The sequence below is a fragment of the Sodiomyces alcalophilus genome, assembly GCF_042370955.1.
Source record: "Sodiomyces alcalophilus JCM 7366 unplaced genomic scaffold ACRALscaffold_9, whole genome shotgun sequence".
Taxonomy (NCBI): domain Eukaryota; kingdom Fungi; phylum Ascomycota; class Sordariomycetes; order Glomerellales; family Plectosphaerellaceae; genus Sodiomyces; species Sodiomyces alcalophilus.
The window spans coordinates 93,294-115,675 of NW_027263540.1; the positions used below are offsets into that span (position 1 = coordinate 93,294).

Here is a 22,382-nt window from a genome sequence, read left to right on the forward strand (position 1 = left end):
GACCTTACCGTAAGATACACCGTAAATAACTGCCGGCCCCTCTAAGAAATTAATAAGACCTTAAAAACCACCTATCCGAAATCCTATTCTGATAGGCCTAAAGGGATCACCTAAAGAGTTATAAAGAGATAGGCTCGTGGATCACGGTGCTGAAAGACAGGGCGAAGGGGTATTAAGTGCTAGGCTATATATAGGTAATAACCTATAAGTTTAATAAGCACGCCTTTTTATAGAAGTATAAGGCTAGATTAGTGGTCCGTGGAGATTAATAGTATTAGGACTTGTTAGAAGATATATATATAGCCACTCTTGCCGGTCGCTCCTTTAGATTATTAATAGCGATCGCCGCTCGCTTCGACCTATCCTTGATATAGTATAACGTTATTAACGCCTTCGTGCACGCCCCTCTGCCCCATAATATATATATGCGGTTCCCGCCCGGGACCGCGGTGCCGGGTTAATTACTGCTGCTAAAAAAGGCGTTATATAGGCTACAGGAGTCTCTATTACTATAGCAAAAGTATATTATAGAAGTGCTAAAAAGAGACGGGTTTAAGATAGTGCCGTAAGAGCCCTGCTAATTTATACGCCGTGGGTTAATCCTATTCTTCTATATAGATAATATCGTGATCGGCTTTAAGGAAGACTTTACGGAAGAGATAGAATAGGCTATTATAAGCTTATAAGAGTATTACGCCCTATAAGGCGGGTAGCCATTATAGTGGTTCCTTAGGATTAAGGTTATTCGGGACCGTCCCTCGAGGAAGATATGGTTATTATAACGCGATTATATCGTGAAGGTAGGATATCTATTATTAACGGCATCTAACCATAAACCTATAAGTCCTATAAAGCCGGCAGAGCTGCTGCCGTACGCTAGGAAGTCCACCACCGTTAAGAGCTATTAACGAAAGATAGGATTAGTTCTATACGCTATAGTAATCACACGCCCCGATATCGCCTTTATAGTATCACGACTCTGCAGATTTAATATAAACCCGAGCCGTTAGTATTATAAAGTAGCCGACTATTTAATCCAATATCTGCTAACTATATAAACCTACGCCCTGGAACTAAGTAGTAGCGACTTTATCGAGGTGTTTACCGACGCGTCCTTTATAGATAACTTAACTAATCATAAAAGCAGTCAGGTATTTATAATACGCCTATTTAGAGGCATAATAGCCTGGCGAGCTAATAAGTAAGTAACGGTAATAACGTTAATAATAAAGGCAGAGCTGCTCTCGCTGGTATAAGGTGCGAAGGAAGGGATATTTACGAAGAGGCTATTAGAGGCGATAGGCGTGATATTCGACGATCTATAATTAAAGATACGATACGATAACAGCTAAACGATACGCCTACTAATAGCGGAGATCGCTTAATTAAATACGCTATTACGGTACATGGATATATATAACTACTAGTTATAAGAGGCGTAGTAGTGTGGAAGGATCGAAGTTAGCTACGTTATAAGCGCCGACATAATAGCCGATAGATTAACGAAGGCCCTGTCTAGGGAAAAGTTTATAAGCTTTAGAAAATAGGTGGGAGTGATGGATATACAGGGACGCCTTTATATAAATAAGCTAGAGGAGATCTTACCGGAATATCTAGAAGAGCTGGAAGAGAAATTCGATAGGAGCTATATAGACGTTATGGAAGGGGATATATCGATGGAAGACGCCTGTGAATAACGTTAACTAAGTAACTGTTATATAGTTGTTTAGTTAGGGGGGTGTGTCGTATAGGCTGGCCTAAAGCAGGTTCGGAGCGGGTTATTCCGGGCCTAAAAGTGGGAGTGGATCTGCCGCAGGAATAAGGGCAGGAATTTAGCACTACGATTAGAGATTTTCCATAGAGTTAATTAAATCAATAGATCGATCGCTTATTTTACGTAATTAAGTTGTACGCTGTTTGCAATACGAATAGCTAGATAGCTAGACGGGCCTACCGTCGGCTCTTTTATATCGTCTAGATATCCGGAAAAGAAAGGATAATATAAATTATGATTATAATAGGTGATAGGTAACGATCGTGAAAGATCGGATAAAAAGCTAGCTAGATATAGTGGGTCTATTCCGAAGGATAGCCGTATACAAGACCAGATCTCTAGGACTAAGTGGTCACGTGATATCCAACGTCCTAACCCGTAACACGGGTCTGCTCCTCTATAACAGCCTACTACTCGTAGCCTAATCTATTAAAAAAGGGTACGGTTAGTCCGACTAGGGCACTTAGTTATTCCGACTAGGGTCCTATATTAACAGCCGGTGACACCCGCCCGCGTGTTCCGCTTATACCTAGATACTTTTATATACTATAAGATATCCGCTTAATTGATCGTAACGATAATACACTTAATTGATCGTAGAGGCGATACCGACGATACACTTAATTAATCGTAACGACGATACGCTTAATCGATCGTAGCGATGGTCCCGACGATATACTTAATTAATCGTAACGACGATACGCTTAATCGATTATAGGGACGGTCCCGATAATACACTTAATTGATGGCAGAGACGATACCGACGATATACTTAATTAATCGTAGCGACGATACCGACGATACCGATAACACACTTAATTAATTGTAACGACGATACACTTAATTAATCGTAGTGCCGATATACTTAATTGATCGTAGTAACGCTTAATCTATCGTGACGACGATACGCTCAATACGTGTCTATAAGTATCTAGGTACAAAAAGAAGTCGTGGCGGCTGGCGTTAGGTGTTGTCAGTACTGCCCTAGTCGGAATAACCAAGCGCCCTAGTCGGACTAACCGTACCCTTAAAAAATACTATTAGAAAAGGGGCGGTATACTATTAGTATGCTAATAGTCGTTAAACCCATAGGGATATAAGTCGGTCTCGGGGTGGTGTCTTAGTGGTACTATAGCGGGAGTAGCGGGGTTCTAATAACTAGAGGATGTTCCAGCTGTAGCTCTGAAATACTAGCAGCGTGTTCTTAAATGCATCGAGAGTTTATAGAGGCTATTAGTGGAGGTGATAACGGGGTGGTTATAAGTTATAACCCTGGTGTTACTAAGGCTATACCGCGCTAACTTAAGGTAGGGTCCCTAAATTAATATTATTAATATAGATATAGGGAATTAACGATATATAACTATGTATACCTTAGCCTATAGAGACTTTCTATTAGTATAGAAAAATGGGTCTTATATAAGTAAAAGAATATATAGAGTTATAGCTTTATATTTACGGGCGTAATATTAAAATATAGGGGCGCGGCAGTGTTTCCTTATTTTATACTACCTTAGCAGTATAGGGCGGCTAGAAAAGTGGGCCTAGCTTAAAGTTTAGTTAGTTAAGTTCTTATAGTATACGTTATATATACGCTACTACCCCTGCCCCCTGCCTTCCTATAATAGCTTTACTTAGAAGGACCTATCCGGATATAACTCGTTTCCTTATTTTCCTACTAAGGTAGGCTATAATAAACATAAGTCTCTTATATATCTTATTCGTATTCCGATAGTAATAATTCTCCGTCTTATATATAAATATTATAGGGTAAACATAATCCGACTATAAGCGGCTGGTTATAGATTAACAGCACTAAGTAAGGCCGAATAACTATATTAGCTAGAAGTAAGGAGAGGAAAGGAAAAAGGTCTATAGAGAAGTGCAGGATTTATTAGGTTTATACGAATCCGCGGTAAGGGCAGCGCGAGGTCTAAGCGTTAGATCTGCGTGCTGATTAGCGGTTCCGGCCTTATACCGGAACTATACTTTTAAGGGGTTAACCCGTGATATTACCCCCCTCCCCCCACCCTCCAGGGCTATAATAACTAAGCGCCGAACCTGTTATTTTCTAAACGAGTTGTAAGGGAGGCGTGTATCCTCCCTTATATCGGATATATTCGAGTCGCGTAGCATTCGCGGCGACTTCGCTCCTAAATCGCTAGCGCTCCGCGTTACGCCGAGCGCTTACCCTTTATATTAAAAACGCCCGGTTACTCCTTTTTCTTTATTCGTAAACTATTATAATAAATAGCTTTATAGGCTTTTATTATATTCCGTAGTTTAATATTATAGTATAAGCGTAGTTTTGCCCGGTTTTTTATTTATAGTTAATTCCTTTTCTATAAGCCTATAACGTTATTTTTAGTAGTAAGTCCCGTCGTTTATTCTATGCTAGGAGCCGTGTTATTCTTCGCTAACTCGCGGTAAAGTCGCCTCCTACTCGTAGCTTTTAATTAATTTAATAAATAATATCTTCTTAACTATTTAATTAACTATTATAAGTCTCCTAATAAGTCCTTGTATTAATCCGGTTAGGTCGTAGCTAATAGAGGGTGTTTAGATATCCGCCCCCCGCTATAGCGCCCGCTATACCCGCGAGGGCACCGCTAATAAGCCTCCCGCTACTAGTAACGTCGCCGCCTCCGCCCCCCCCTCCCCCTTAGTCGAGGAAGTAGCCGATAAGGCTATCGTAAAGATAGCGAATACCGGTAAGCGTCCCGGTAAAGAGGAGGTATACGACTAGAGTCTATACTTCGCTACGAGGGCCTTATTAACGCTCCGGTAGCCTGCTATACCTAATAAGCGATAGCGCGGGCTAAGCTACCCCGTTAGTCGTTACTATAACGACTTTTACTATCTATACGCTAATTATATCGCGGGTATTAAAAAAAAAATTAACTAAACGTGTTATAACTAATCTAGGCCCGGTATTACCCGTAAAAAGCCTAAGTATTACGAGTACGCTATAGGATCCTACGCGTACTGCCCGGTAAGTTCCCTACGACCTATAAGCTAGGTAGGCGCGACTAACTTCCTTAGCTCCCCCCCGGCGCTGCTAAGTTCGTTTAACCTATAGCTACCGCGGGTCGCGCTATATATAATAACCCGGATAATAATAATATAAGTGTTCCCGAACCTTTTTTAAGGTCGCTGCTAACTCTAGTCTAGCTCCGCGAGGCCTTTCAGGTAGCTTATAGGGACTACTATGCCTTATTATCTAAGGAACCCTCCGCCCCCGCCGCTACTATTATTAACGCCGCCTCCGCCCCCGCCCCTATTAATAATAGCAAGGGTCTTTACTACGAGGTAAAGGCCCTCCGCTAGGAGGTTCGCGATTAGGGCGCTATAATAACGCGCCTCCTAAAGGGTATTCTCGCCGCCCTCTAGGAGGGTGGTAATCCTGTTATCGATAATAGTAATAATAATAATAAGGGCGGCTTGACTAATAACGCCGCTAACTAAAATCCTTTACGGAGGCACTATTTACCTTTTTGAATACCGGAGGGGGGGCTAGTAAATTCCCCCCCCTTAATTAATTTATAGCTATAAGTTATTGCCCCCTCGTATTAGGTTCTCTCCGTCCTTATATACTCCTCGTAGTATGTTCGTGTAAGGGTCCGTTATTCTTATCGGCGGGATTATATTTAGCTTCGAAAACGTCTAACGCCGTAGTATCCTTTATAGCGTCTAGTAGTTCCTAAATAGGTTCTATATATCCTGTCTAGCATACTAATACTTCGCGTCGTATACTATAACCTTACCGTTTATTCTATGCGTATAAGATGCTTTCCACCTCCTACTCTTTATTACCGTGGAGGGCGTCCCGGATCGGCTCGGGCTATAGGTCAGTTACTACTTATCCGGGGAGGGGGTCGCGGCTAGCTTATTTTAGAATATCGACGTAGAAACGGGGATATATTCCCGAGGGTATATTTAACTTAATAATATAGGAGTTAATTATTTTCGTTACTCTATACTTTTAATATAGCCAGCTTCTCCGCTATACTCTTCTAACTAGTCGATAAGACTAAATAGCTTACTAAAAAACCTTTAAGAAAACCGATATTCGACTAATACTCTCTATTAGTAAGGGGCTTAACGCCGCCGAAGAAAAGTACTAGCCTGTAGAACTTAAGGTCGCCTACTTAGTATAGGCTATTTATAAAACCTATACTATTATTTAGTCCGCTTATCGGAACCTAACCATAGTCCTTATAGACCACGCCACTATTATCGGTATTATAAAGTCGATAATCCTATCTAGCACCGATAAGACTAGGCTAAATATAAAGCTTACCCTCTCCTCTAAGTTTTTTAGCTAATTCTAGTTAGATTATCGATATATCCCCGGTAAGACGAATATAGTAGCCGACGCTTTATCTTAGCTACCTACCACTGATAGCCCCCCGGCTAAAGGTCTAGGCGAATTAGACCGGATTTAGGAAGACTAGGCTATACACTATATTAGCGAAATCTAAATAAAGGACGATATATAATCAAGGATTATTAAAGGATCCGCTAACGATTTAAAGTAGGCACCTATCCTTACCTAAACCACTAACTATAACTTATTAGTTAAGATCCCTTTTAAAGTAGATAATAGTCTCCTATACTAGGTGGATCTAAATAAGAAGAAACGTCTTTATATCCCCTTCTCCCTATATAAGGAATTCCTCTAGGCCCCCTATAATAATCGGTATTATTTCGGAGCTAAACGGATATAGTACGATTTAGTTAGCCGCTTTATAATCCTATAACTCTATAAAAAGGTCGACTTATATATCGCTTAATATAAGATATATCGTACCTACTAAACGGATCGGCAGGCTCCTCTTAGTAAGATATAGCCTATCCTAATACCCCTAATCCCCTTCTATACTATCGCTATAGACTTTATTATTAGACTACCTAAGGTGCCCTCCGTAGGGACACCTTAGCAGCGCGAAGGCTTCCCGTTATTCGATACCCTCCTAACTATCACGGATAAGTTCTTAAAGGCCTCCCTGCTTATCCCTGGCTATAGCACCTATACCGTAGAGAACTAGGCGTCCATGCTCTTTTAAGCCCTTTAGATAGGTAACTAGGGTATCCCCCGCGCTATTATCTAGGACTAAGACCCTAAGTTCTTATTAGACTTCTAGATAACTCTATAAAAGGTAGCCTGAACTAAGCTAAAGTTCTTACCGGCCTAGTATCCCTAAACCGACGGTATTTCTAAGAGGAAAAACTCAACCATTAAAATCAGGATACGTATATACCTAGCGGATAACCTAAACGCCCTATAGCCGAAGGTAATTATACCTTTATAGTTTAACCTAAATAACGCCTTTAATAAGACGCTCGGCTATATACTAAATAAGATACTATATAGCACTAAAACGAATAGTCTACTCGATTTAATTAGTAACCTTAATCCTAAGTTCGTATATAAGATATTTTAGGAGGACGCGAAACTTACTATTATAATAGCTTAAATATATATAAAGCGCCTATATAATAAAAACCGGCGTAATATTCGATTCTAGCCCGGTAACCGCGAATATATCCACCTTAGCCGCGGGTACTCGCTCCTAGGTAAGGCTAGCCCTAAGCTTAGCGCTTAACGGATAGGCCCCTTTAAGGTCCTTAAGTAAGTATCGCTATTAGTATACTAATTAGATTTGCCTAAGACTCTTAATATACACCCCGTTATTAGTATTACTTAACTTTAAATAGTTAGGTTCGCGGAGATACCTAAGACTAAAGGACCTATCGATATAGAAGATAGGGACTAAGAGTAATAGCGGGACCTATATAAGCACTATAAGATTAAAGCTATCCTAGATAAACGGACTACTTATAGGGGAAGGGGTAAGCCACGTACCGAGTACCTTATTCGATAAAAGGACTAGCCGGACTAGTAGAATATCTAGATACTAATAGACGTAATAGAAGCTCCGGATTTAGTAAAGGAATTCGAAGAACGTTAAGGAGCTTTAGAAATGCTTTGTTTAGTATTAAAGGGTATAAAAGAGGTTAAAAGACCCGAGCCCGGCGAGCTTTAAAGAATTAAAGGGACCTATCTAGCCTTGTGGCGGAGCTAGGCCAGAGCTAAAAAACCGTCCCCCTTAATAACGGAAACCCCTTTAGAAGGTATAACCGATATAGTAAGAATAACACTATCTAATCTCGAACTAGTAAGAATAGAAGCCCTACCGGCTATATAGCCCCGGCGTACACGTAAATCAGCACGTCTAGCTCGAAAATAAAAGATTTCTCCCGGCCGCCTATAGCTTTACTATTTTCCTATCCTTTAACCATAGTTAAACGATTATAACCCCTATTCTAACCACTAGACCGTTTAATAATCCTATTATAACCAGTATAACTTTTATAACCTAAGCATCCTTCACCACTATTCCCTATCATAATCCCACTATTACCCACACCTATGCCCCCTAACGCTAGCTTCTTCGTCGCGCTATACCTAACTAACGTACACAGGTCAAAAGGCCAAACCCTCTAAGACTAATTTAACAGATACTTTAGAAACGGACGTAAGGGACAGGGCCTGCTATTCGACGGATACTTTCGAGCTATCTCGTTATTCGGAGATAAGAACGAAGTTAAGATATAACTATAACGCTCGGCCCGGCCTTCGCCGAGTAGAAGAATAATAATAGTAGTACTATTACTAGGTATAGGCGGGAGGCTATATAGAACGGATACGACTACCCTAAGGACCGGGGAATAGATAGAATAATCTTTGCCCTAATAGATAGTACTAACCGTATAATAACAAAGACCGAAGCCAAAGATATCATGCTTAACCACCTATAGCCGTAGTTCTTACTAGACTATAGCCGGGTTATTTCGTAATAGGAATAAGTAAGCTAGATATTTAAAGAGTACTTACTAATAGCCCGTTATAACGCTCCTCGTGGGCCAGGAGGCTAGTTCTTATATAGAAGCGCGGCATAAGGCACGCCCAGCTCTATAATAGCCGCCGGCTCCCCTATACTACGACTATTAGGCGTTATATACCCGCGCTGGATAACCACTATACCGGTAACCACCTTATTTAATAAGAGTATAATTAAGACGATTAACTAAGCTAATAAGCTCGGACTAAAAATAGTCGCTATCGTTAAGCACCTATAAAATAGAATAATAGACCAGGCAACCTTCCTAACCGCTATAACACTATTCTATAATACCCTTAAACCACGCACCGAGACTATTAAGGCTTATCTAGATAATCTAACCGCGTAGCGTATACCACTTATTAGGTCTATTACGGATATACTAACTAACACGTCTATTAGCCAGGGATTACTAGTAGTCACCGTAACGGGCTCCGGCCAGCCTATACTACCTTATACGGGCGGGACTAAAAGAGCTATAACGGATAACACTAATTAGCCTATCGCTAAACGCCTATTTATATATCGTACGGGTAAGGACCGGATCTAGGTCTAATCGGTAAAAAGCTTCGTGTCCCGGTTATATAACGCCTTGGCGTAGATCTATATAGAAGAGTTCACGATAAGCGGATAGACTCTTTATACTATCCGCTAGCGCGCCTATAGCGTAGTACTGCTATTACCGGCCGGAAGGTTTATAGACTAGTTTATCTTAAACTATATAACGAGTAACGCCGGTTAGAACGCCGCCGACCTGTCCCTACTAGTAACACTTTAGCGTATAGAATCCTAAGTCTATATCGCGCGTTTAGAGGATAATAGCTTACTCGACGAGGTTAAAAGAAATATAATAGCGTAGCACTTTATTAACAACCCGGACCTAGGCGTTACCCTGATTTACCACGCCGTAACGGTCTAGGAGCATAGCGATAGCCGAGCTTATAGGGCCGTCCTAGCCTTATACGATATAACGCCAGCTAAGTTCGAGGCTAGGCGTAGCGAAATCACTATTAAGGAGGTGATAGCTATTACCGGCCTCGAGCCGGACGTATAGGGCGTCCTAACCGATAAACTAGACGAGCCCGCCGTTACTATTATCTAACGGTATCCGGGCTATTATCGATTAGGCGAGTAAACTATCGGGCACTATATAACGAAACGACTTATTCGGCGCTTAACCACCCCCTTACTATTCCTAATTATTCCTATTATTCGCTTCCTTTTATCTTATTTTTTATAAGTCCTTAATTAGTAATTCTATAACGGAAGGACGGGCGGCTAGATATACTAACTAGTATCGTATACGGAGCCTACGGAGTTAGGAATCGCACCGGGAAAGCGCTATCTTATATAGTAAATTCTTTTTTAATAGTAAAAAGAGAGAGTGCCTATATCTATAACATATCACTAGTATAATAATCGGGGTAGCCGAGTCTAAGCTAGACTACGTAGACTTAAATATAGTTAGAAGCCCACGGGACGCAGGGCTTTATCTTTCCCGGGGTATATACTACGCACCACTATCCTATACTATACCGGCACTAAAGCCCGTATAGCGCTGGATAGGTGCTGGTACTATACCGGCGCTAAAGCCCGTATAGCGCTGGATAGGTGCTAGCACTATACCGGCGCTAAAGCCCGTATAGCGCTAGATAGGTGCCAGCACCATACCGGCGCTAAAGCCTGTATAGCGCTAGAATAGTGTCAGTACCAGCTAAGTCCTAGATAGACCGAGGTTTCCCCGTGGCTATATAGAGCAGGAACCTCGCCCTCTCTTTTAGATAATCTATCCTATTTATATATTACTTACTGCACCCTAAGGTAACCTAACTTAAATCCTCTTATAGGTCCTATAGTACTGGCTGGCTAGAGATATATACGGTTATTGCATATCACGTGACCTTAGTAATCTTCTTAGGCGTGACCGGTGCCGAGGGCTTCTTAGAGATAGCCTTAGGTATCTTAGGACGTACCGGGATACTAGTATCTTTTTTAGGTTCCTATAACTTAGGAGCACACGTAACTAGGGCCTAAGTCTTCTTCTTAGCCTGATCAGAGGAACTAGGGGTAGCAGGCTTAGACTTAATAATAGGCTTATTACTGGGAGTAAAACCTATGCTCTTAGAAGGTAGCGGCAGAGGGGACTAAGAGACCACCGGGACCGCTAGTGTCTTCTAATAGCTAAAACCGAGGATTACTCTAATATAAGATGGCTATTCTTCTTTAATATAACGAGTATAAGCTATACTATTATTCCCGTAGTAACGTCCTTATACGAACCGGTGAATCTTAGAGCTTTAAGGGAATAAGTAGCCCTCTTAGATGATAGCTTATATCTACTCGATAACGAAGAGGCCGTATAAGTAATTATCCGTCTAGTAAGGACCAGGAATAATATAGAAATAGCGGGTAAGGGTAGAGACGGCCTTATTAGGTATATTAATACTACGTAGCTAACCTATAGCATACCTAAATAACCCTAAAAGGCGGTCTTTAGTATAACTAGTATTCTAAATAATATTATACCTATATATACACTATATCTCTTAATCCATAATCAGACTAATAAAGTGATTCTTAAAGTAATAAATAATAGGGATAAAGCGGCTTCTCTTAATACGGTTAATTTCCTTAAGCGGCTAAGATAAGTAAATCGCCGTGCGGCTATTCAGCTACTGGTAAGGTATAATACTAATCCAGGCTATAGGACGGTTATCCCCTTATCTACGCTTAAATATAGCGCGTATTATATCTTCTAGGCTGTCTCTTTCTAGCTATCTCTTATTCGTTAAGTTATAGTATATTCTAAAGAAAGACTGCACTCCCGGGTAAGCGTCTTATAGTCTTTCGCTAAACGTGCTTACTATAGGAATATAAGATAGTATTATATTAACCGTGATAGCGTTAAGTTCGCTATCCACCGCGTTCTTAAGTAGGCGCTAGACGATACACATACTATCTTCTAGCTGCTAAGGAAAACCTATAAAGGGGGCAGCGTTATCCGAGACGTTAAATAAACGATACGGTAATCCTTATATAGGGAACACTTATCGACTAGTATTAGGGTTATTAATACGACGGGGCCGTATAGTCTTATCGATAATAACACGGGTAGTAGGAATAATATTAGTGGTAAGGATAGGACCGGCAGGAGCCGCCTTCTAGTAGTTAACGGTGGGCGATATAGATATTCTGGATATCTCTATTAGTCTAATCACGGTAATATATAGGCGGGGAAATACAGGAAAAATAGTTAAGGGCTACGGGGGTAATAAATAGCAAAGAAACGGATAGGGGGTAAGTTAGAAATAAACTTAACGATATAGGAAAAGAGAGGAAGAGAGGGAAAACGGGTTAACGGGAGCTGGTAATAGGGGATATATATCCTTTATCGATATCTAATATTTCTAGGTAGTGCCTCCCTTATAAGACTAGCTTTAACTAGAGTTTCTATTACAGCTACTAGTTAAATAGGGTCGTGATTATTTAAGAAAGGGCGATCCTGATACTATTTATGGTTTTCGGATAAAGGTAACTTAGTAACTCAGGTATAGGATCTAAATACGGAAGTTAGCTTACCGTATAACGAATCTAATTAGACGAAAAGATTAGATAATACCTTTCTTATTGTACCCATAGTCGCGACTGAATAATAAAGCGATAGATAGAAGGTAAACGTGAATCACGCTTAAAGACTTATCTTACGGTAAATTAAAATAGGCTATTTATTTAACTACGCCTCCTTAAGTCACTAAAACTATAAATCGCTAGGCTATATTACCTATCGTCGAGGGATATAAAGCAGAGGGCTGCCGGCTAGAGGCGTATGTTTCGGGCTCTATGTCTTTATAGTATTATACGATTCGATATCGTGTTTTCCTTAAACTTCTTATTAATAATAATAAGATTATCTATATATCTGCTAAAGCTTGAACCACGGGGCTTAATAACCTAAGCGCTTATAAGCGTAAGAAAGCCGTGGCTCGTTAAGAGTTAGTCTATTCTATACTATGCTTTTAGTCTAAGACACGACTTATCGTAGGTACGGTTAATAAGTATAATATTTTTATAACGGTCTAACATATAGTAGTAAGTTCTCTTTATGCTTTATATCGTGTTACCCTGATTTGGGTAAGCTAATATTATAGATATAAGTAAACTTGTACTTTATTTAGTATAAAGTAACTAGTAAGGGTAGCGCCTTATAAATCGAGCTGGATTTCGTAGGCTAGGTTATCTAAGGTGACTCTAAGGCTAATCGCGGGCTAGGTTTAGGATAGCCTATTAAATCTCGCTAATAAATATATAGAACAGGATCTATTTAAGAAGGTAAGGTCTAGTAATAGTTCGTCTCTTTTTCGCCGTCGTGTATTCGTGGCTAAGCACCTTACTAGTCCCTAAAGGGAGTATATTATAAAGACTATAACCCGGGCTTATACGGTTAAAGCCCTGATTATCTAAGGGTTCGGGGTTATTAACAAGGTGCCGTGTTAGTATTATACGAAATAGTGGTCGGCTATAAATAATCGGGTTAATAATAAAATTACTTATGCTTTCTTTAAGTGCGTATCGCTTTAATATTATAATCGATTTCCGGACTACGCTAACTGCTATTTCTATAAGATAGCTTCCACGTCTCGCGATAATAGGTTTCGGAAGCAGATCTATTAGTCCAATCAGGAGGTCTTATAGCCGGATAGTAACTATATAGGTATTAGTTACTTTAATTTATATATCAAAGACTTACTAATGCTACTATAGTCTGTATACTATAATAAGATATGTCCACGGCTTTTGCCTTAGTGCGGTGTTTTTATAGTAAGCACTCTATATAGTGAAAGTGCTCGGCAGATACGCAACGTTTATAAAGGAAGGGGTCTTAAACTATAAGACTCTATAATAGCGTAGGTCCCTATATTAGCGTATAAATATAAAGACGATCTTAAAAAGTTCTATTATACTATTTAGAATAACCCGATAATAAGGGATTAAGAAAAGACGGTGGAGTGGTATTATATTCCCTTTATCTTTAGGGCTTAGGTTTAGCGGTATAAGTCGGAAGTATATGGCCTTAGTAATAGTAACTATAAGAGTAAGCCGGAGTAAGATATAGATAGGTGATTCGGGTAGTGATTACTATAATCAGGGTACCCTTATGATAATTGGAATATTTTATTTTGATGCGCGGCGTAAACGGGTAAAGGAAAGGTAGAGAAATAATTAATATAGTTAGTAGATATATCTTTACGGTATCCACTTAGTTAGTGCGTATAAACAGAAAATAGTAATAATAAAATATAAATAAAAGGAACTTAATAAATAAAATAATCGGTAAAAGGGCGTAGAATAGGGTGATTAGGGTAATCAAAGGTAAATAGGAAAGAAATAAGAAAAAGAGTAAGTTAAGGAGTCCTAAAAGTAGCGTTTTTATTTTAGGGGGTAATAGTTAGTTTTCGACGATAAGTAAATAGTGGTGCTTTCTATATCCTCGGCCCTAATACTATATATAAGACTTCTATTAAGTATAGTATTACTACGATTAGGTTAACTAGGTAGGAAGTAATAGTAGGGGATAAAGTATAAGGTCCTAGTATAGTCCTTATACTTACTTAGGTTAAAGTCAGAATCTCTAAAAATATAGACTTCGACTCTTCCTAATTATATCGCTTTCCGGAGCTCTGCTTCTAACCTCTTATAATACTCGCCTAGTATATCCTAAAGTCTTACTAACTATTATAGGAGTGCGTTAACGGTCTAATTAGGGGAACCTACGTTATCTTAATACTCGATATTCTCGGCCTAAGTATCTTTATTAGTAGATTTACCTAGGAGGAAAGGTGCTTTAACTAGCTCTTTATCGATAAGGACGCTATAGGCAGGGTATATAATTATTAGTTCTTTAGCGTAGTCCCTTTCTATTATCGTCTAGTCCTCCGGCTCCTAGTATCCGTCTTTATCCTGAATAAATTTCTTAAGGTGGTTAGCGGTAAAAGTAACGCCCTAAAGCTTTTCCGCTAATAAGGTCGATAGCCTAAAGGTCTTATTATCCTAAGTAGACGATATAATATAAAATAGGCTATTCTAGCGGTAGTCTAGCTTTTTATCGCGGCTTATATCGATAATAGCTTAGTATTATATATAAGGATAAATTCTCCTACTTAGAGTCTTTATTTATATAGGGTCCTAACTCTTAAACGGTTAATGGAGTCCGTCTTCTACTACCGTTACTTATTAACTATATCGGCGGTAGTCCTCCGGTTAGCTTCTAACTAGGCGAAGGCCCTTAGGCGTAGTAATATCTCTCCTTAGGGGTCTTAACGCGGCCTTAGTCAAGCACTCTCTAAGTAAGGACGGTCGTCTTAATAGGCGTGATAGCCTTATAGCTATAGAGGGGGTAAAAAGAGGTCTTTCCGGTAGATACTCGGATTGTCGTAAGGTCTATAAAAAGGACTATAAGGAGGATCTTATATAACGGACCTCGGTAAATCTTCTACTAGATAGTAAGTATATAGGCAATAGACTTATATCCTACCTTATTTAGACTATTAGCACGGGGGTAATAGGTAAAGATAACTTTACGCTTTATTAGCTACGCCCGATTTAGCTTAATCACGCTACCCTTATTCTTAGGACGTCCGTTTATAATAATATACTAGGATAGCCTATACCGGTAGATAACGTCTTCCTATAAGAATATCGCGACGGCTCGCGAGGTAATCTTCTATAGTAAACGGGCTTCGACCTATCCTGTAAATATATATCGAGCTTTTACTAAGTAGTAGCCACCAAGATACTAGATATCGAGACTTAGTTATATAAAGAGGAGGGCTTATTAAGGCAGTTAAGTGGTAATTAGGGTATCCTTATATGCTTTGCCTTAGCGGCTCTAATACTCGGCGTATACTTTAATAACGTCCTTAGTCTGCTTATAGATCCCGTACTAGGTATATAGGGGGGTAAGCTTTTAGTATATCTGGTCCCTTATACGATAGCCTAACTCGTCGTGGGCTTTGCTAATTAGGGTAACCAAAGTCTTTTTATCGCTAATCCACTTTTTAGAAGTCGAATCTTTCTTAGTAACTCTTATTTATAGCAGACCGTCCTTTACCAAAAATACGTTAATCGATCTTTGACACGGCAGGCGTTATAAGCGTCTATTCTAGAGGGTATCTATAGGCTTATTAAGTATAAGGCCACTTATTAAGAGAACTGGCTCTAAGTAATTATTAAGTGGGTGATCGCAAAGAGTAAAGAGATAACTAAGATAGAGGCACTTAGTAGTTAGGACGTGATTATACTTAAGTTAAAAGGTAGGGGGTACTAAATAGTTAAATTAATCGCTGGCCTCCTTATCCTAAGGACGGCTATCTATCCTTTCTTCTATATATACTAGCTAGCTTTGGTTTAGTATAAGAGCCTATTCTACCTAATCGATTACTATCCCTTAGCTTATAGCGATAACTCGATTTTTACCCTAGTACCGGCTATGTTATAGCTAGCGTCGAGTTAGGTCCCGGACTGGATACTCTATAGTTACCCGAAATCCGTACCGGTCTAGAACCTTATTATGACTCGTGGCTATCCGATACTTAGGTACCGGAGGTTCGGCACCTAATAGGGCGCTCCGTCTTTATAGTTTCCGTCCCGGAAACCTTAATACTAATCTAATATACCTATATCTTCCTCCGACCCGATATATCTCCGTGTCCTCCTTACCCCCCGATCCGCTTAATAACTTTATTATAACTCTACCCTAATCTGCCCGTTATATTCCTCCTTCTAATTATCTATTCCGGAATATCGTTCTTTATAGTAACCCTATTCTAGTCGTGATATAATCCTTTATCTATTACTTTATTATCCCGAATACCTTTAGTAAGGTTAGCCTTTTACTGCCTTTATTATAATACTAGGGTAGTTATTACTTTTAATTATAGTATTACCTTTATTATTCCTTTTATATAAGTAAAATAGGAGACTAGTCCTACCTAACCTTATAGATATCCTATTTTAACTCTCCTAAGATTATATTATTATTATTTTCCTCTTTTTACCCTATTCTGATTAACTTTATTAGATTAGATAACTAGCTTTATAAGTACTCCTACGCTACTCTATAATAAAGTTAAGACTAGCCGACGATAGCTTTATATAATTCGTTTTTCCGTGTTTCCTGCCGTATATCCTACTACTAACTCTAATCTTATCTTAGTCCTAGTCTCGTTCTCTTATTATAGCTATCTTTATTTCGTAGTATTATAAGTTCCTCTTTTATTATTTAACGCGTAGTTAGAATACGTGCTAACTATTATCCTAGCGTTATCCGACTATTATAGCTCCTAAAAGTAATAAGAAACGTGCCGCTACTAATAGTAATAGTATAGCTAGAACGCCTAGTAAATATAAGCGGCTGGTCATAGGTTAGTTGCACTAAGTAAGGCCGAATAATTATATTAGCTAGAATTAAAGGAGAAGAAGAGAAGAGTTATAAAAGGGGGGTGCAGGATCTGCTAAGTATATACGAGTCCGTTATAAGGGCAGCGCGTGGTCCGGGCATAGGCCTCGCGCGCTGGTTGGTTATTGCGGCTTCTTACCGGATCTATGTATAAGTGGGGTTAACCCATAATAGTACCCCCCTCCCCCCCCTAAGTCCCCCCCCCTCGGGTTAATTAAACCCGGGCCGGATTTCCTAGAACGGAAATAAGGGAGGCGCGCCTAGTTAATAAACGCTCCCTGCGTTCGGTTTAGGTGATCCATGTATTAAGGTCGCGACGTGCTTACTCCAATATAGTCGTGAGATTATAAGTCTCCCGAGTTCACGACGTGCTTACCCGCTATATTAAACAGCGCCCTATTACTCCTGCCTCTTTATTTATAGACCACGATATTAGACGGTTCTAAGGCCTTTAATCGATTTCCGCGCTTATAGTATTATAGTATAAGCGTAGTTATTCATATTTTTCTAAATATAGTTGTTTTTTCCTCCTATAAGCCTATAACCTCGTTTTAGCCGTAAGCTTAATCTTCCCTTTAGCGCTAAGAATAGCCGAGTATCGTGCTAACTCACTACTCAGCAGCGTATTTTTAGCGTTACTAATCGATATATTTTTTTTATATATTAACATCTTTATCCGTCGTCTTCGTCTATCACCGTTAATTCTTTTAATATAAGTCTCTCTAATCCTTTAGTTACTCGTAGCTAGCGCGCTAAGGCTAACTTCGAGTTTGTAGATAGCTTCCCCTTATCGCAGCAACCGTCGCGCCCGCGAGGGTAAATAAGCTTCCATCCCGCCTAAAGATAAGATCGCCGCGCCTACCCCTTCCCCCGCTAATAAGGTTAAACATAGCAAGTCTATAAAAAGCGTCGTAGAATAAGCTCTCGCTATAATAGCTAATTCAGGTAAGCGTCCAAATAATAAGGATATACGTCTTAATCCTTTATATATCGCTACGAGTATCCTACTAACTTTTCGGTAATAAGCTACTCCCTTTAAGCGCTAGTAAGGCCCCTGTAACCCCCCCAGACGCCCTAAGAAGGTTATATATTATCCCTACGCCGATTATATTACTAATAAAAAATTTAGTTAGACGTATTACTACTAATTAGGACCAGGAGCCGCTCGCCGTAATACTAAGTATTATAAGTATTCGGTTAGAACGTATAGCTATAGCCCCGTGAGTTCTCCGCGACTTTGTATATAGTTCGTTATACTAATATTATACTCCTTATAGCTCCCTCCTAATACTATAGAGTTTATCGCCCCTATAATCGAGGCAGGATAGGCTTATAAGGCGTCTCCTAATAACGCGGATATGTTACGGGTTGACCCCTTAAAAGTGTAGTTCCGGTATAAGACCGGAACCGCTAACTAGCACGTAGAACCGACGCTTAGACCTCGCGCTGCCCTTACCGCGGATTCGTATAAACCTAGTAAATCCTACGCCTCTTTATAGACCTTTTCCTTTCCTTTCCTTAATTCTAGCTTTTTGATAAATTGGGCTACGAGTAGTAGGCTGTACGCGCGGAAGGTAGGAAAATCAAGCAAATAGCTGTTGAATTTGTAGATCCGTAGGATTACTGCTTGTTACGCAAACGCGTAGGTATATGTAAAGAACTGACTTCTGGGATTTCTTCCTGGATCCGGGGCTGGCAAAAGACCCTGAAAGATTGGGTGGCGACTGTTACGTCAACAGCCTACGCGACGGTTATCACGCCACGTTATTTGCTTAAGTAATAACTAAGATATCGTATTTACGATACCTAGTATATTTATATGATTAGTACTTATTATAAGTATAATATCAACACCCCCCCGTAAGCTGACTCTTATATAATAGGTGCAGCTTAGTCAGATTATAGTTATAATTATGTTATGTTATAGTGCAGTAATCCTAGTCTATCTAAGACTAGAATACATAGAGGAAAAATTTGAAAAAACCTCTTCTTTTTAATTCAAGGGAAAATTCAAAAACCCTTGTTATTGTTATAGTATATTATGCAAAGGAAAATTCAGAAAAACCTTTGATATCTAGGAAAACCCGAAGGTAAAAAACCTAGTTATTCCCCTTATAAAGAACTAAGAATACTAAGTATTAAAACCTAGTATTTTAATTCTTTAATATTATTATAAGGCGGTAAATCATACTTAGGCAACGTATTATTCTTATGACCTAGGTTCATATAACCGCAAAGAGTATTATAAGTCTCTTTTACTAAACCCTTAGTCATTATATCAGCTATATTAAATTTCGTATTTATATATACGATTTTTATTTTATTATTTTATAGCTGTTGCCTATAGTAGTGATACTGCCTGTCGATGTGCTTTACCCGTTTATGAAATTCAGGGTTTTCGGCGAGCTTCTTTATACTCTTACTATCTATTAAGATAGTAGGAATGTCGAGAGTATTATTATTATTATTATTATTATTATTATTATTATTATTATTATTATTATTATTATTATTATTATTATTATTATTATTATTATTATTATTATTATTATTATTATTATTATTATTATTATTATTATTATTATTATTATTATTATTATTATTATTATTATTATTATTATTATTATTATTATTATTATTATTATTATTATTATTATTATTATTACCTCTTGTATTAGAATCTAGACCTAGATTCTATATTATATCTTTATATAGATTATAAAGATAGATTTCTTTTTTAGAAGCTTCTATGAGAGCTATATATTCGGCCTGTGTTATTAATAAAGCAACGACTTTTTGTTTAGTTAAGGTCTAACTAACGGGGTTATTAACTCCCACGTAGTAAATATATCCTGAAGTCGAGGTTCTATCCTCGATTATATCTAAAAAGCTGGTATCAGAATAACCGTAAATACCAAGGTCTTCTTTATTATAGTTATATAAAAGACCGATATTAGGATATGTATTTATATAAGCCCAGATTCGATTTAACGCAGTAAAGTGGTCTTACGAGGGATTACTTATATAGCGAGAACACTAGTTAACTATATAAGTTATATCTAGTCTTAAATGCAAGGCTAAATGTAATAAAGCCCCGATTTCTTATTGGTATTTATTTATATTATTAGTTAATGCTTGTTCAGGATTTGGTACTAGGACCTTCTTGTGTATACAAGGGGTGTTAACCCTTTTCAGACTTCGTTTATTATACCTTGCAAGTATCTTATTAGTATAAGGCAACTAACTTATAGAAAGAGTCTTATTTTCTTTATTTATATTTATTATATAACCCAGAAAGGTATTTATTTCACCTAAGTCTTTAAGTGTAATATCTTTAGATATCTCCTTAAAGAAATAGTCTAAAGTATCCTTAGAAGGGCTTAGAGCCACTATATCGTCAACGTAGCATAAAAGAATAGCTTGTTCTTCTATTCTTTTAATTTTATTATATTTATAAAAGGTAAAAAGTCCGTTATTATATTTAGAGACCCGGTAACCTAGTTTAGTTAATATCTTAACCAGGTAATTATACCAGAATCTAGGACTTTATTTTAACCCGTATAAAGCTTTATTAAGCTTATAGAGTGTTATATAATTACTATTTTTATTATTTTCTAAGCTGTCTTCTCTCTCGAAGCCTGTGGGTTGTATAGCGTATATCAGGGTATCTATATCAGCATAAACGAACGCGTCTTTGACGTCGAACTGCCTGAATTCCCAGCTACGTGATACGCCTAATATTAAAGCTAGTTTATAGCTTTCTGGCCGGCAGGTAGTTACAAAGGTTTCTAGATAATCAAGACCTAGAACCTGATTAAACCCCTGAATAACCCACCGAGCCTTATATTAAATAGCTTCGCCAGAGCTATTATATTTAATTCTAAAGACCCAACGACCTCCTAGTACGTGGTAGTCTTCTTTTATTTTATTATAATTATTAGGCGTATTTCTTATATTTATTAAGTCCCAGGTCTTTCTCTTTTCGAGTTCTGATATTTCTACTACCATCGCGTCTATCCATTTATCTTTATCTAGGCAGTTTATAGCCTGTTTATAGGTAGCTGGTTCGTTAATCGAATTTACAGTTAAAAGAAATAGGGAATTTTCTTAAAACTATAGGTTTCTAAGTATTATATCTTTTATATAATATAGTAAGTACGCACTATTATTATAGGATATTAAATGCTTATAGTCCGGTTTTAATGGTTCTAAAGGTATTTAGACTTCTAGCCTGGTACTCTGGCTACTATTATTATTAGCCGGGCTATGGTTAATATTATTATTATTATTATTATTATTAACAGCTGGAACTTCACAGCCCGCTGCCCGCAGACAAAGACTCTTACGTCTATTATTATTATTCTCTTCTTCAGGTTGAATAGACTTAACAGAACGTTTCGAAACGCGCGAAGGAATATTTTATAAAAATTAACCGGTATTTTCACTAAAAGTAATTCCTTTATTATACTCAACGGGTTAATAAGGCCCGCGGTTAGAAACCTGTTTATTATATGCCTGAGTATTAATATAAGGAGGGAGGTTATTATTAGTTTTAGGCGTATAATTATTATTATAGTTATCTAAAGAAGAGTAAAGAAACTGATTCTCTAAGATATAAACGTCTCGAAACCAACCAGTCTTTCTAGTTACTAGGTTATAAACCTTATAGTTATAGTTATTAAAACCTATTAAAGCACCTCGAAGTGCTCTTATATCTAGTTTCTTTATATTCGGGTCGTTATTTTTATAATAAATAATAGAACCCTAAACCCGTATATTATTAATATTAGGTTTCTGACCTTATAAAAGCTCAAAAGGACTCTTATATTCAAGAGCTGAATTAGGTGATCTGTTATATATATAAACAGCTAAGAGAACAGCTTCACCCCAAAGGTATCGAGGTAGCCCTGAGTGGAAAAGAAGAGCTCGAACCTTTTCTATTATAGTTCTTATAACTCGTTCAACAGAGCCTTAAGCTTTATAAGTGTACGGTGGCTTTATATTATGCATTACACCTACGAAAAGGCGTTAAAAAGAGGCGTTATTAAATTCTTTTCCACCGTCTATATCTACTTCTTTAATAAAGAAGTGATATTTATTATTATTATTATTATTATTATTTTCTACCTAAGCTTTCCACTCTTTTATAGCTATAACTACCGTCGTTTCAGACTTATCTAAGAGCAGTTATGCCTATAGGAACCGGGTGGAACGGTCTAGTATAAACAAAATCCAACGCTTTTTATTA

At 38.2% G+C, this 22,382-nt stretch overlaps 1 protein-coding gene across 1 annotated transcript; it reads right to left on the bottom strand.

Annotated features, from left to right (window-relative positions):
• Nucleotides 1–10,310: 10,310 nt before the first annotated feature.
• Nucleotides 10,311–22,144, bottom strand: ACRALDRAFT_2022916 (uncharacterized protein; the record flags this gene model as incomplete). Its single annotated transcript, XM_071020113.1, has 4 exons — nt 10,311–10,327; nt 19,558–19,802; nt 22,021–22,041; nt 22,125–22,144. 4 exons carry the CDS (start codon nt 22,142–22,144, stop codon nt 10,311–10,313), a joined length of 303 nt encoding a protein of 100 aa, XP_070871288.1.
• Nucleotides 22,145–22,382: the final 238 nt, after the last annotated feature.